General features: G+C 44.6%; 1 protein-coding gene across 2 annotated transcripts in view; it reads right to left on the bottom strand.

Moving 5' to 3' along the window:
• Window positions 1–14,279, bottom strand: part of LOC110508195 (chloride channel protein 2) — a 117,699-nt gene that overhangs the window by 3,322 nt on the left and 100,098 nt on the right. Inside the window, exons 16-23 of one of the 2 annotated variants that reach the window (XM_090224882.1) lie at window positions 10,606–10,819; window positions 10,335–10,468; window positions 9,748–10,001; window positions 7,854–8,066; window positions 7,661–7,726; window positions 2,400–2,438; window positions 1,836–1,940; window positions 207–293 (exon numbers count right to left, since the gene is read on the bottom strand). In XM_090224882.1, coding sequence (XP_090081008.1) covers window positions 207–293; window positions 1,836–1,940; window positions 2,400–2,438; window positions 7,661–7,726; window positions 7,854–8,066; window positions 9,748–10,001; window positions 10,335–10,468; window positions 10,606–10,819 — 1,112 coding nt within the window. The remainder of the gene's footprint in view (window positions 1–206; window positions 294–1,835; window positions 1,941–2,399; window positions 2,439–7,660; window positions 7,727–7,853; window positions 8,067–9,747; window positions 10,002–10,334; window positions 10,469–10,605; window positions 10,820–14,279) is intronic. The other variant, XM_036965953.2, reaches the window with a different exon arrangement.

Here is a 14,279-nt window from a genome sequence, read left to right as displayed (position 1 = left end):
ATTGATTAGCCTGAGGTTACTGCTGATTCATGAAGCGCAATATTGTCCTTAGAACTGATCTAAGGTGATGACAATATTCAAACACTATCACAGCCAAAGTAAACAGGAAGGTTTCCTGTGATGTGCTTGTCGGGATTTTAAGATGAACTGCCATCAATCACCCATAGCATGATGACATCAGAGTTCTAGTGCACAGGAACACCCACCTCCCTGAGGGAGACGACTCCCACCAGTCGTCCAGTACTGGTCACATAGGCATGGTCCAGCCCCAGCAAAGAGAATATGGTGTGAGTCTGAAGAAGGAGAAGGAGAGAGAGCACGAGACAGAGAGGGTAGAGCAGATTAGAAGGAACAACATGACCAGATAGAGGGATAAAACAAAGGAGAGAGGGAAGAGAAAAGAAGGTCCAACTTTAGATTAAATGGCCTATAAAATCTAAGTGCTGTATTTACACTGCCGTTCAAAAGTTTGTGGTCACTTAGTAATGTTTTTGAAAGAAAAGCACATTTTTTGTTCATTACAATAACATCAAATTGATCAGAAATACAGTGTAGACATTGTTAATGTTGTAAATGATTATTGTAGCTAGAAAAGGCAGATTTTTTAATGGAATATCTGCATAGGCGTAGAGGCCCATTGTCAGCAACCATCACTCCTGTGTTCCAAAGGCACATTGTGTTAGCTAATCCAAGTTTAGTGAAGTGAGGAGGCGACTCTGGGATGCTGGCCTTCTAGGCAGAGTTGCAAAGAAAAGGCCATATCTCAGACTGGCCAATAAAAAGAAAAGATTAAGCTGGGCAAAATAACACAGACACAGGACAGACGAACTCTGCCTAGAAGGCCAGCATCCCGGAGTTGCCTCTTCGCTATGGACATTGAGACTGGTGTTTTGCGGGTACTATTTAATGAAGCTGCCAGTTGAGGACTTGTGAGGCGTCTGTTTCTCAAACTAGACACTCTAATGTACTTGTCCTCTTGCTCAGTTGTGCACCGGGGCCTCCCACTCCTCTTTCTATTCTGGTTAGGGCCAGTTTGCGCTGTTCTGTGAAAGGAGTAGTACACAGCGTTGTACGAGATCTTCAGTTTATTGGCAATTACTCGCATGGAATAGCCTCATTTCTCAGAACAAGAATAGACTGAAGAGTTTCAGAAGAAAGGTATTTGTTTCTGGCCATTTTGAGCCTGTAATCGAACCCACAAATGCTGATGCTCCAGATACTCAACTAGTCTAAAGAAGGACAGATTTATTGCTTCCTTAATCAGAACAACAGTTTTCAGCTGTGCTAACATAATTGCAAAAGGGTTTTCTAATGATCAATTAGCCTTTTAAGATGATCAACTTGGATTAGCTAACACAACATGCCATTGGAACAAAGAAAATTACTTTTCTTTCAAAAACAAGGACATTTCTAAGTGACCCCAAACTTTTGAACGGCAGTGTACATGGTAGCTACATTCATATGGGGGTATGGAGAGAAAGAGAGAACGAGAGAGAGAGCAATAGATGACATCCATTAAAATGTCAATGAGAACAAATGGACTATTCAAAAAATGTCAGTCTAGTGCCGAGCCTTCTATTTGTAATGGAAGGCTCTGGTCTAGTGGAGCTGCGTGCCATCACATTTCTGTCACCAACCCCATCAATTTAAAGGGACGTCAATTAACAATTTACTTGTTGCCTGGTATTAGATTTGAGTCATTTAGCAGACACTTATCCAGTGGATACACTTAAGCATTATAAACTAAAGAGTTCCTCCAAAAATAACAGATGACAGCTAGGTTGGTTGTGCAGATTGATAAGGGTTGATTGACAGGTGAACTGATGATGACACACCTTATGCAGAGACGTCCGCTCCACCAGCTGAAAAGGGGCTGGGTCAATCTTGCAGTTGTTGAAATCCACTGGCTCGTCCAACTGTTGCTCCTCCCACTCCGCTATCTGTGGTAGGGGATTCAGAACTCTCAACCAATGAGTGGGCTAGATTAACTTCGCCGGGCGCCCGTGTTGGAATGTTTTGCACCGGCTGAAACTTAATTACATTCAATTTGGAACTGGGTTGCCTGCCGGGCGTGAGCCATTGTGCCCCGCTCTGTCCGACGGTGAAGTGGGCTCAAGACAAAGGTGATAAATAAAACGTGTAGTAATTAGTAGGTTTCTGTGTTTTCCCATGCTAAAGGGATCGCTTTGGATCAAATATGTTTAATCTGCCTTCCCAATGAAAATGTGTCAGAAAATTCTAACATTTATTTTATGGAAAAGAGATCTTCTATGATTCTGGACAATACACCACGCTGCCTTGTTGACAAAATCCCTCAATGATGACCGTCTAAAAATTCATACAACCAATCACTGCATTTTTAAGTTATTGACAGTTAATCAACTAGTGTTCAGTCTTACTTCGTTTGTGGTCATGTCATCCTCGACTTCAGGAGACTCCTGAAAACAAAGAGAGACAGTGGTTACACCCCAGAGAGGATTCTACTGCCCAAAAGCCAGTTTTAGCATGGGCACAGCCATTGAGTACTTTCACCCTGTTTAAGTAGTCAACTGGGTGGGACTTCCAGAAGAATCACATAATTCCATCCAGGTCCTCAGGAGGGATCAGCCAATGAATTATACGTGTGATAAAACATTCCATAACTACAGGAGGCAGTACATCGCCAACCTTGTTTTTTTACCTGTTCAAACAACACACTCCAGGGAGCATTATGCACCCTTTCAGTTTGTTTACCACGTAGGATGTACTGTTTATCTTTTGTTTTATATGTAATGTAAGTGCCTTAATGTGTTTGGACACCAGGAAGAGTAGCTGCTGCCTTGGCAACAGCTAATGGGGATACCTAATAAATACAACAACAAAAAACGAATAGAAGTAGTAGAAGAAGAAAATGGACTACTTCAAAAATAGAGAGCAATAGTAATGGCATCTCTTTGTAGGGCCTAACGGAGGCTAACTCTGCCATGGCTCGTTGGCCAAAGCCTATGAGGATTATTTTTATTTTTGTATTCTTTTTAAAATAAATGCTGAAAATCAGGTCTGTGGTAAACACAGGCTGTCATGGTGTGCTTGGTGTGAGATCTTATACGTTTTGTTCTATGAGATCATCTTCCTCAGCTAACATCACTTTTTGTGAATTTGCATTTATGTAATCAAGACAAGCACATAAAGGCTTCATAATTCCTAAACGTCATGTTAACTGACTGATATTATCTCATAGAAAAAAGAGGACCGAGCATGCCCCCATTCTCATTGACGGGGCTGCAGTGGAGCAGGTTGAGAGCTTCAAGTTCCTTGGTGTCCACATCAACAACAAACTAACATGGTCCAAGCACACCATGACAGTCGTGAAGCGGGCACGACAAAACCTAATCCCCCTCAGGAGATGGAAAAAATTTGGCATGGGTCCTCAGATCCTCAAAAGGTTCTACAGCTGCACCATCGAGAGGTTGCATCACTGCTTGGTATGGCAACTGCTCGGCCTCCGACCGCAAGGCACTACAGAGGGTAGTACAAACGGCCCAGTACATCACTGGGGCCAAGCCTCCTGCCATCCAGGACCTCTATACCAGGGGGTATAGTGTACTACACTTAGGTTGGAGTCATTAAAACTTGTTTATCAACCACTCCACAAATTTCTTGTTATAGTTTTGGCAAGTCAGTTAAGACATCTACTTTGTGCATGATACAAGTATTTTTTCCAACAATTGTTTACAGACAGATTATTTCACTTATAATTCACTGTCTCACAATTCCAGTGGGTCAGAAGTTTACATACACTAAGTTGACTGTGCCTTTAAACAGCTTGGATATTCCAGAAAATGATGTCATGGCTTTAGAAGCTTCTGATAGGCTAATAGACATAATTTGAGTCAATTGGAGGTGTACCTGTGGATGTATTTCAAGGCCTACCTTCAAACTCAGTGCCTCTTTGCTTGACATCATGGGACAATCAAAAGAAATCAGCCAAGACCTCTGAAAAAATATTGTAGACCTCCACAAGTCTGGTTCATCCTTGGGAGCAATTTCCAAATGCCTGAAGGTACCACGTTCATCTGTACAAACAGTAGTGCCCAAGTATAAACACCATGGGACCACGCAGCCGTCATACCGCTCAGGAAGGAAACACGTTCTGTCTCCTAGAGATAAGCGTACTTTGGTGTGAAAAGTGAAAATCGATCCCAGAACAACAGCAATATACCTTGTGAAGATGCTGGAGGAAACAGGTACAAAAGTATCTATATCCAAAGTAAAACGAGTTCTATATCGACATAACCTGAAAGGCCGCTCAGCAAGGAAGAGGCCACTGCTCCAAAACTGCCATAAAAAAGCCAGACTACAGTTTGCAACTGCACATGGGGACAAAGATCGTACTTTTTGGAGAAATGTCCTCTGGTCTGATGAAACAAAAATAGAACTGTTTGGCCATAATGACCATTGTTATGTTTGGAGGAAAAAGGGGGATGCTTGCAAGCCGAAGAACACCATCACACCTGTGAAGAACGGGGGTGGCAGCATCATGTTGTGGGGGTCATTTACTGCAGGAGGGACTGGCGCGCTTCACAAAATAGAGGGCATCATGAGGACGGAAAAGTATGTGAATATATTGAAGCAACATCTCAAGACATCAGTTAAAGCTTGGCCGCAAATGGGTCTTCCAAATGGACAATGACCCCAAGCATACTTCCAAAGTTGTGGCAAAATGGATTAAGGACAACAAAGTCAAGGTATTGGAGTGGCCATCACAAAGCCCTGACCTCAAACCTTTAGAAGAATTGTGGGCAGAACTGAAAAAGTGTGTGCGAGCAAGGAGGCCTACAAACCTGACTCCGTTACACCAGCTCTGTCAGGAGGAATGGGCCAAAATTGTGGGAAAATTGTGGAAGGCTACCCGAAATGTTTGACCCAAGTTAAACAATTTAAAGGCAATGCTACCAAATACTAATTGAGTGTATGTAAACTTCTGACCCACTGGGAATGTGATGAAAGAAATAATAGCTGAAATAAATAATTCTCTCTACTATTATTCTGACATTTCACATTGTAAAAATAAAGTGGTGATCCTAACTGACCTAAGGGAATTTTAACTAGGATTAAATGTCAGGAATTGTCAAAAACTGAGTTTAAATGTATTTGACTAAGGTGCATGTAAACTTCCGACTTCAACTGTATATATATACAGTGCCTTGCGAAAGTATTCGGCCCCCTTGAACTTTGCGACCTTTTGCCACATTTCAGGCTTCAAACATAAAGATATAAAACTGTATTTGTTTGTGAAGAATCAACAACAAGTGGGACACAATCATGAAGTGGAACGACATTTATTGGATATTTCAAAGTTTTTTAACAAATCAAAAACGGAAAAATTGGGCGTGCAAAATTATTCAGCCCCTTTACTTTCAGTGCAGCAAACTCTCTCCAGAAGTTCAGTGAGGATCTCTGAATGATCCAATGTTGACCTAAATGACTAATGATGATAAATACAATCCACCTGTGTGTAATCAAGTCTCCGTATGTAATCAAGTCTCCTGCACTGTGATAGTCTCAGGTCCGTTAAAAGCGCAGAGAGCATCATGAAGAACAAGGAACACACCAGGCAGGTCCGAGATACTGTTCTGAAGAAGTTTAAAGCCGGATTTGGATACAAAAAGATTTCCCAAGCTTTAAACATCCCAAGGAGCACTGTGCAAGCGATAATATTGAAATGGAAGGAGTATCAGACCACTGCAAATCTACCAAGACCTGGTCGTCCCTCTAAACTTTCAGCTCATACAAGGAGAAGACTGATCAGAGATGCAGCCAAGAGGCCCATGATCACTCTGGATGAAATGCAGAGATCTACAGCTGAGATGGGAGACTCTGTCCATAGGACAACAATCAGTCGTATATTGCACAAATCTGGCCTTTATGGAAGAGTGGCAAGAAGAAAGCCATTTCTTAAAGATATCCATAAAAAGTGTTGTTTAAAGTTTGCCACAAGCCACCTGGGAGACACACCAAACATGTGGAAGAAGGTGCTCTGGTCAGATGAAACCAAAATTGAACTTTTTGGCAACAATGCCAAACGTTATGTTTGGCGTAAAAGCAACACAGCTCATCACCCTGAACACACAATCCCCACTGTCAAACATGGTGGTGGCAGAATCATGGTTTGGGCCTGCTTTTCTTCAGCAGAGACAGGGAAGATGGTTAAAATTGATGGGAAGATGGATGGAGCCAAATACAGGACCATTCTGGAAGAAAACCTGATGGAGTCTGCAAAAGACCTGAGACTGGGACGGAGATTTGTCTTCCAACAAGACAATGATCCAAAACATAAAGCAAAATCTACAATGGAATGGTTCAAAAATAAACATATTCAGGTGTTAGAATGGCCAAGTCAAAGTCCAAACCTGAATCCAATCGAGAATCTGTGGAAAGAACTGAAAACTGCTGTTCACAAATGCTCTCCATCCAACCTCACTGAGCTCGAGCTGTTTTGCAAGGAGGAATGGGAAAGAATTTCAGTCTCTCGATGTGCTGATAGAGACATACCCCAAGCGACTTACAGCTGTAATCGCAGCAAAAGGTGGCGCTACAAAGTATTAACTTAAGGGGGCTGAATAATTTTGCACGCCCAATTTTTCCGTTTTTGATTTGTTAAAAAAGTTTGAAATATCCAATAAATGTCGTTCCACTTCATGATTGTGTCCCACTTGTTGTTGATTCTTCACAAAAAAATACAGTTTTATATCTTTATGTTTGAAGCCTGAAATGTGGCAAAAGGTCGCAAAGTTCAAGGGGGCCGAATACTTTCGCAAGGCACTGTATATTTTTTTACTGCTCTTCTTTATTTACTTGTTACTTTTATCCGTATTTTTTGAAACTGCACTGTCGGTTAGGGGCTCGTAAGTAAGCATTTCACTGTAAGGTCTACACCTGTTGTATTCAGAGCATGTGACTAATAAAATTTGATAACCAAACGTATAAGATCTCCTAAGCCTGTGTTAACCTCAGGCCTTCTTTTCGGCGTATATCATAAAACCCCATTCTTTCCCCATTAATTTCCCTATAGGAATGGCCAGGACTACAAGCTGGCGAGCTCTTTGGAGATGACTTCAATTGCACTGCCCATGCTCTCACAGACACCACAAATGGGACAGATACAATGTTGCATCCTCTAACTATATCTAAGTTACACCAGCATACATACATGCGGAACCAGCACACGCACAAATATACAATATTTCCTTAATTAACATACCACCACTGCATATGACAATGAAAAACTAACACATAACAAACAACAACACCTAACACATAACCACATTCAGAAGTGCATGCTTCTGCCCCTGTAACTACTCACTGTTGATTGAGCTTTTTGGCTAAATCATCAGATTAATCACTAAAATGACTCCGGTTTCAACTCAGGTTCGGTCAACTCTCCTTCTCTCCCTCGCTTTCTCTCCTTTCCTACATCAATCTGTCCCTTCATTACTCATTCCCTCTCTCTCTGTCTCTCCCTCTGTCTCTCCCTCTCTCTCTCGCAAGTGCTATGAAGCTACAGTATATTTTCGGTTGGTAGAAGTACTCAAAATGATTTGGATCGTCACTTGCTCAATGCTAGGTCGCTAGGCAACGGTTACTTAGCAACTGTCTCTAAGAAGGGTGGCAGTCTTACCGCTGCCATGGAGATCCTGACGCGTTTCGGCCCCCTGCTTTCAGGAGCCTCCAGCTCTGCCAGGCTCTTACAGTCAGGGAGGGAAGGGAGTAGCAAACACATCATTAGCACAATGTTAGGACAACATTAAGAAAGTAGAGGTAGCATATGAGGATACAAGAATAGACACGCACACACACGCACGCACACACACCTCGAGTAGCTCTCTTTCAGGGTCACCACAGGAGAGGGTCTGCTGAGAGCCTGAGAGAGGAGACGGAGTCAGCGTGTCTCTATTAATTGAGAGAGTGTGCATACTGTTGGTTGCCTCTGTGTTGTGAGTAGTAGGGACAGTTTTCATAGCCGACTTGAGTGGCAGCTGAGAGATGGACCCAGCTTGGCTGAAGGAGGACTCCTCTGTTGAGATCTAGATAGAGAGACATGATTAGGGCTGTTGCGGTTACCGTATTACCGCCACAGCGGCATTCATGAGTCAAGACCACAATGAAATTCCACGTGACCGTTGAGTCACGGTAATCTCCTCTTCTGCACTCACCCAACTGGCTAATGACCATCAGGTCCTAATGGTCTGGTACTCAGGGCTCTACTGTCCCTCCATCAGGTCCTAATGGTCTGGTACTCAGAGTCGGAGGGAGGCTGCGCCAAGCAGAGGTTTTGGACCCAGATGCTATCCACCCAATTATCCTTGACTCCAGACACCCTCTTACCAGGCTCCTCATCAAGAGTTATGATGAGAGGCTTCTCCACCCAGGGCCAGAGAGGGTCTATGGGGAGATGAGGCGGAAGTACTGGATAATTGGAGGACGAGGAGCCATTCGTAAGCACCAATACGCCTGCGTAGAATGTCAGAGATGGCGGGCCGGAGCCACGGTGCCCAAAATGGCAGATTTACCCCCTGCTCGCTTGCGCCTCCTTAAACCACCCTTCTGGTCAACAGGAGTAGATTGCGTTGGCCCCTTGATGATCAAGCTAGGTCGTCGTGTGGAAAAGCATTGGGGCATTCTATTCAAGTGTTTGACAAACAGATGTGTCCACCTGGACCTACTGGAGAGTTTGGATACTGAAGCCTTCCTCATGGCCCTATGGCGGTTTATCTCCCGACGGGGGAAACCCTACGAGATCCTGGCTGACAGAGGTACGAACTTCAAGGCAGGAGAAGCCAGGTTGGAGGAAGCCTTCCAAGCCATGGAACCCAGCCTCCAGGATCAGCTGATGGACCAACAAATCTCATTCAAATTTAACCCTCCAGGCGCTCCTCATTTTGGAGGAACAAGGGAGCGAGAGATCAAATCTGTAAAGACGGCCTTACGAGTCGTATTAGGGGACCAAACTGTCACTGAAACTGTCTTGAGGACCGTCCTGATAGAGGTGGAAGGGATTCTGAACTCCAAACCCTTGGGATATCTCTCTGCAGACAGAGCGCTGACCCCGATCCAGTTACACCGAATATGCTCTTGATGGGACGCTGAGATGCGTCACTTCCTCAAGCCATGTATGCTGATACCAACCTCGTAGGCAGACGCCGGTGGCGACACAGCCAAATCTAAGCTGACCATTTTTGGGCCCGATTCAGTCGGGATTACCTACCAAGTCTACAGCACAGAGGGAAATGGTGGAGAGAAATGACCAGCCTGGAAACTGGCCAAGTAGTAATGATGGTGGACCCTCAGCTGCCTCGAGCCTCCTGGCCGGTGGGCCGTATAACTAAGACCATGCCTGGGACCGATGGTCGTGTTAGATCAGTAGAGATCCAGGTGAAGAACCGGACATATATCCGGCCAGTTGCCCGACTAATTCCTCTCGCTGAGGTGACAGAGGACGGGGAGCAATGAGCCTTTTTTGAGGAGTGTGGAATTTAACACCTTTACCAAACATACCAAACCAGCCCACACTCTGTAATACACCGTAAAACACTTACTTAACTCACACATTTACTGTAACCAATGTAAGTCCCAACACCTATCCACACATTATGTGTAATGAACTTTAAACATAGCTTCCCTACCTACCCCTCCACCCTCGAGGGTGACACTGACTTTAAGTCGCAGGCAGTGCTACCTCATCACGCGAGCGTGAGTCCGACTCACCTCCGCTACACTCACCACGAAGCGGACCCCATGGCGTGCGCTGGTACTGGTGGAATGTGTGTGTGTGCAGGGTGGGCTTAGGGGATTGTCCATGTTGCCCAGGTTGGACAGGTGTGTGTGTGTGTCCAGTGTATGTGTGTCATTGTCCTTGGCGTGCCTCCGGAGGTGGTCTAGCCTGCGCGATGGACCCAGCTGGAGGGACAGGAGTGACTGGAGCTGAGAGCGCTCTATAGAACCCAACAGGATCATAGAATCTGGAGGACAGAGAGAAAGAGGGAGAGGGGGAGGGGAGAGAGGGATAGGATGGTAAAGAGGGGAAAAGAAAGAGAGGAAAATGGGAGAGAAAATAGCAAAGGATAATAAGGGAGAGAAGACAGAGAAAGAGAAAAGGGGTGCAGGGGAAAGGGGAGAAAAAAGAGGAAACAGTAAGGGAGAGTACTAAGCAGAGTACAGAAGAGATGGAATAGGACAGAAAGTGTAAAAGCTGGAAGACGTGGGAGAGAAAAAGGGAAGCAGTAGAGAATGACTATGTGTAATGGAGGAAGGATGCATCTTGAAATTATAGCAGACTATACACACATCCTTACCCGTGGACTCGACCAGGGCCAGTGTTTTGAGCTGTCCAATCAGCAGGACCTCCTGTACGTCTCGATAGGAGGAGGAGAGAGTGATGTAACGCACGTCTCTAACCATGATGTCCTCCACACGGACGTTATACTTCCTGGAGGAGGAGAGGAGGAGAAGAGGGGAGTAGGGTAAGAATGAAATGTCCGGAAGAAAGTTGGGAAAAAAAGAGAAAGAATAGTGGGAGTATAATATAAAGTGAGGAAGATTGACAACAGATGGACAGAGACTCACTCATGGTGCCCCATACCAAGCTCAGGGAGGTAGGGTAGTTTCTTGATCCTGATGATAGAGTCATATAGCGAGGGCTGGAGGGACTGGGCTACGGCGTTGGCCAGGATCACCGCTATCATCACCGGCAGGATGTGGCTGATCTGACCCGTCAGCTCAAACACGATGACCGCCGTCGACACTGTGTGAGTCACAGCCCCAGACAACGCTGCCGCACCTGGGGAGGAGGGATACAGAGAGTCTGGATGATAATGATGAAGATGAATATGGATTTTATCGTCTAATGTGGTGGAAAGCGACATTTATCTTTTTGCTTTCCACAGCCTCCCTAGACATACAGTGTCTTCGGAAAGTTTTCAGACCCCTTGACATTTCCCACATTTTGTAATGTTATAGCCTTATTCTAAAATGTATTAAATAGTTTTTTCCCCTCATCAATCTATACACAATACCCCATAATGACAAAGCAAAAATAGTTTTGAAATATTTGCACATTTATAGGCAAATAAAAAAACTGAAATATCACATTTAAGTAAGTATTCAGACCCTTTACTCAGTACTTTGTTGAAGCACCTTTGGCAGTGATTACAGCATTGATTCTTCTTGGGTATGACGCTACAAGCTTGGCACCCCTGTATTTGGGGATTTCCTTCCATTTTTCTCTGCAGATCGTCTCAAGCTCTGTCAGGTTGGATGGGGAGTGTTGCTGCACAGCTATTTTCAGGTCTCTCCAGAGATGTTCGATCAGGTTCAGGTCCGGGCTCTGACTGGGCCACTCTAGGACACTCAGAGACTTGTCCCGAAGCCACTCCTGCGTTGTCATGGCTATGTGCCTAGGGTCGTTGTCCTGTCTGAGGTCTTGAGCGCTCTGGATCAGGTTTTAATCAAGGATCTCTCTGTACTTTGCTCAGTTAATCTTTGCCTCGATCCTGACTAGTCTCCCAGTCCCTGCCATTAAAAAACATCTCCACAGCATGATGTTGCCACCACCGTGCTTCACTGTAGAGATGGTGCCAGGTTTCCTCCAGATGTGACACTTGGCATTCAGGCCAAATAGTTCAATCTTGGTTTCATCAGACCAGAGAATCTTGTTTCTCATGGTCTGAGAGTCTTTAGGTGCCTTTTGGCAAACTCCAACCAGGCTGTCATGTGCCTTTTACTGAGGAGTGGCTTCCGTCTTGCCACTCTACCATAAAGGACTGATAGGTGGAGTGCTGCAGAGATGGTTGTCCTTTTGGAAGTTTCTCCCATTTCCACAGAGGAACTCTAGAGCTCTGTCAGAGTGACCATCGGGTTCTTGGTCACCTCCTTGATCAAGGCCATTCTCCCCTGATTGCTCAGTTTGGCCGGGCGGCCAGCTCTAGGAAGAGCCTCGGTGGTTCCAAACTTCTTCCATTTAAGAAATGTTTTGGTACCCCTCCCCAGATCTGTGCCTCGATGCAATCCTGTGTTTTCAAATGTATAAAAAAATAAACAGAAATACCTTATTTACATAAGTATTAAGGCCCTTTGCGATGAGATTTGAAATTGAGCTCAGGTGCATCCTGTTCTCATTTTTTTTATTTTATTGATTTAACCAGGTAGGCCCAGTTGAGAACAAGTTCTCATTTACAACTGCAACCTGGCCAAGGTAAAGCAAAGCAGAAAACAAAAACAACAACACAGAGTTACACATAAACAAACGTACAGTCAATAACACAAAAGAAAAGAACAATAGAAACATCTATGTACAGTGTGTGCAAATGTAGAAGAGTAGGGAGGTAAGGCAATAAATAGGCCATAGAGGCGAAATAATGACAATTTAGCATTAACACTGGAGTGATAGATGTGCAGGTAGAGATACTGGGGTGCAAGAGGGTAAGTAATAATATGGGGATGAGGCAGTTGGGAATGCTATTTACAGATTGGCACAGTGAACGGTAAGCTGCTCTGACAGCTGATGCTTAAAGTTAGAGAGGGAGATATAAGACTCCAGCTTCAGAGATTTTTGTTCCAGCCATTGGCAGCAGAGAACTGGAAGGAAAGGCGGCCAAAGGAATAGGACTGGATGACCAGTGCAATATACCTGCTGGAGTGCGTGCTGCGGATGGGTGTTGCTATGGTGACCAGTGAGCTGAGATAAGGCGGGGCTTTACCTAGCAAAGACTTATAGATGACCTGGAGCCAATGGGTTTGGCGACGGATATGTAGTGAAAGGCCAGCCAACGAGAGCATACAGGTCGCAGTGGTGGATAGTATATGGGGCTTTGGTGATCAAACGGATGGCACTGTGATAGACTACATCCAGTTTGCTGAGTAGAGTGTTGGAGGCTATTTTGTAAATGACATTGCCAAAGTCAAGGATCGGTAAGATAGTCAGTTTTACGGGGGTCTGTTTGGCAGCATGAGTGAAGGAGGTTTTGTTGTGAAATAGGACGCCGATTCTACATTTAATTTCGGATTGGAGATGCTTAATGTGAGTCTGGAAGGAGAGTTTACAGTCTAACCAGACACCTAGGTATTTGTAGTTGTCCACATATTATAGGTCAGAACCGTCCAGAGCAGTGATGCTAGTCGGGCGGGAGGGTGCGGGCAGAAATCGGTTGAAGAGCATGCACTTAGTTTTACTAGCATTTAAAAGAAGTTGGAGGCCACGGAAGGAGTGTTGTATGGCGTTGAAGCTCGTTTTGATGTTTGTTAGCACAGTGTTCAAAGAAGGGCCAGATGTATACAGAAGGGAGTCGTCTGCGTAGAGGTGGATCAGAGAATCACCAGCAGCAAGAGCGACATCATTGATAAATTCAGAGAAGAGAGTCAGCCCGAGAATTGAACCCTGTGGCACCCTCATAGAGACTGCCAGAGGTCCGGACAACAGGCCCTCCAATTTGATACACTGAACTCTATCTGAGAAGTAGTTGGTGAACCAAGCGAGGCAGTCATTTGAGTCTTTGAGTCTGCCCATAAGAATGAGGTGATTGACAGAGTCGAAAGCCTTGGCCAGGTTGATGAAGACGGCTGCACAGTACTGTCTTTTATCGATGGCTGTTATGATATCGTTTCTGACCCTGAGCGTGGCTGAGGTGCACCCATGACCAGCTCGGAAACCAGATTGCATAGTGGGATTCGAAATGGTCGGTGATCTGTTTATTAACTTGGCTTTAGAAGATTTTAGAAAGACAGGGCAGGATGGATTTAGGTCTATAACAGTTTGGGTCTAGAGTGCCTCCCCCTTTGAAGAGCTATCCAATCTTTGGGGATCTCAGACGATACGAAAGAGAGGTTGAATAGGCTAGTCATTTTTTTTCCAATTTTCGCCTAAAATTACATACCCAAATCTAACTGCCTGTAGCTCAAGGATTTTCATATTCTTGGTACCATTTGAAAAGAACTGTAGGTGGTGGGTCCCAAAGACACCCCCCATTATTGACTAAGGGGACCTTAAGATTCATATGTTATGTGTCTAAACTCTGCCACTATACGTTGCACAAGCATCTATATTAGTCTTTGTGGTTAAGCCCTGGCTGTTGTGAGAGTGTGCTTGCAGTCTAGGTTTGAGTCCGACCGAAACTAGATAAAGAGACAGAACCACTGTCTGGTTTTGACATTTTGATCTTGTGTGACAGTGGACAATGCTAATAAATTCAGAGAAGCTACTGTACTAGGTTGCCTTATAAGGTAAGCTCAGCTTATTGGTACAC

This window comes from Oncorhynchus mykiss, chromosome 28, assembly GCF_057628025.1.
Source record: "Oncorhynchus mykiss isolate SJ-2025 chromosome 28, ASM5762802v1, whole genome shotgun sequence".
NCBI lineage: Eukaryota > Metazoa > Chordata > Actinopteri > Salmoniformes > Salmonidae > Oncorhynchus > Oncorhynchus mykiss.
The sequence above is the reverse complement of the archived record's forward strand: the minus strand, read 5'-3'. Positions and strand labels throughout refer to the sequence as shown.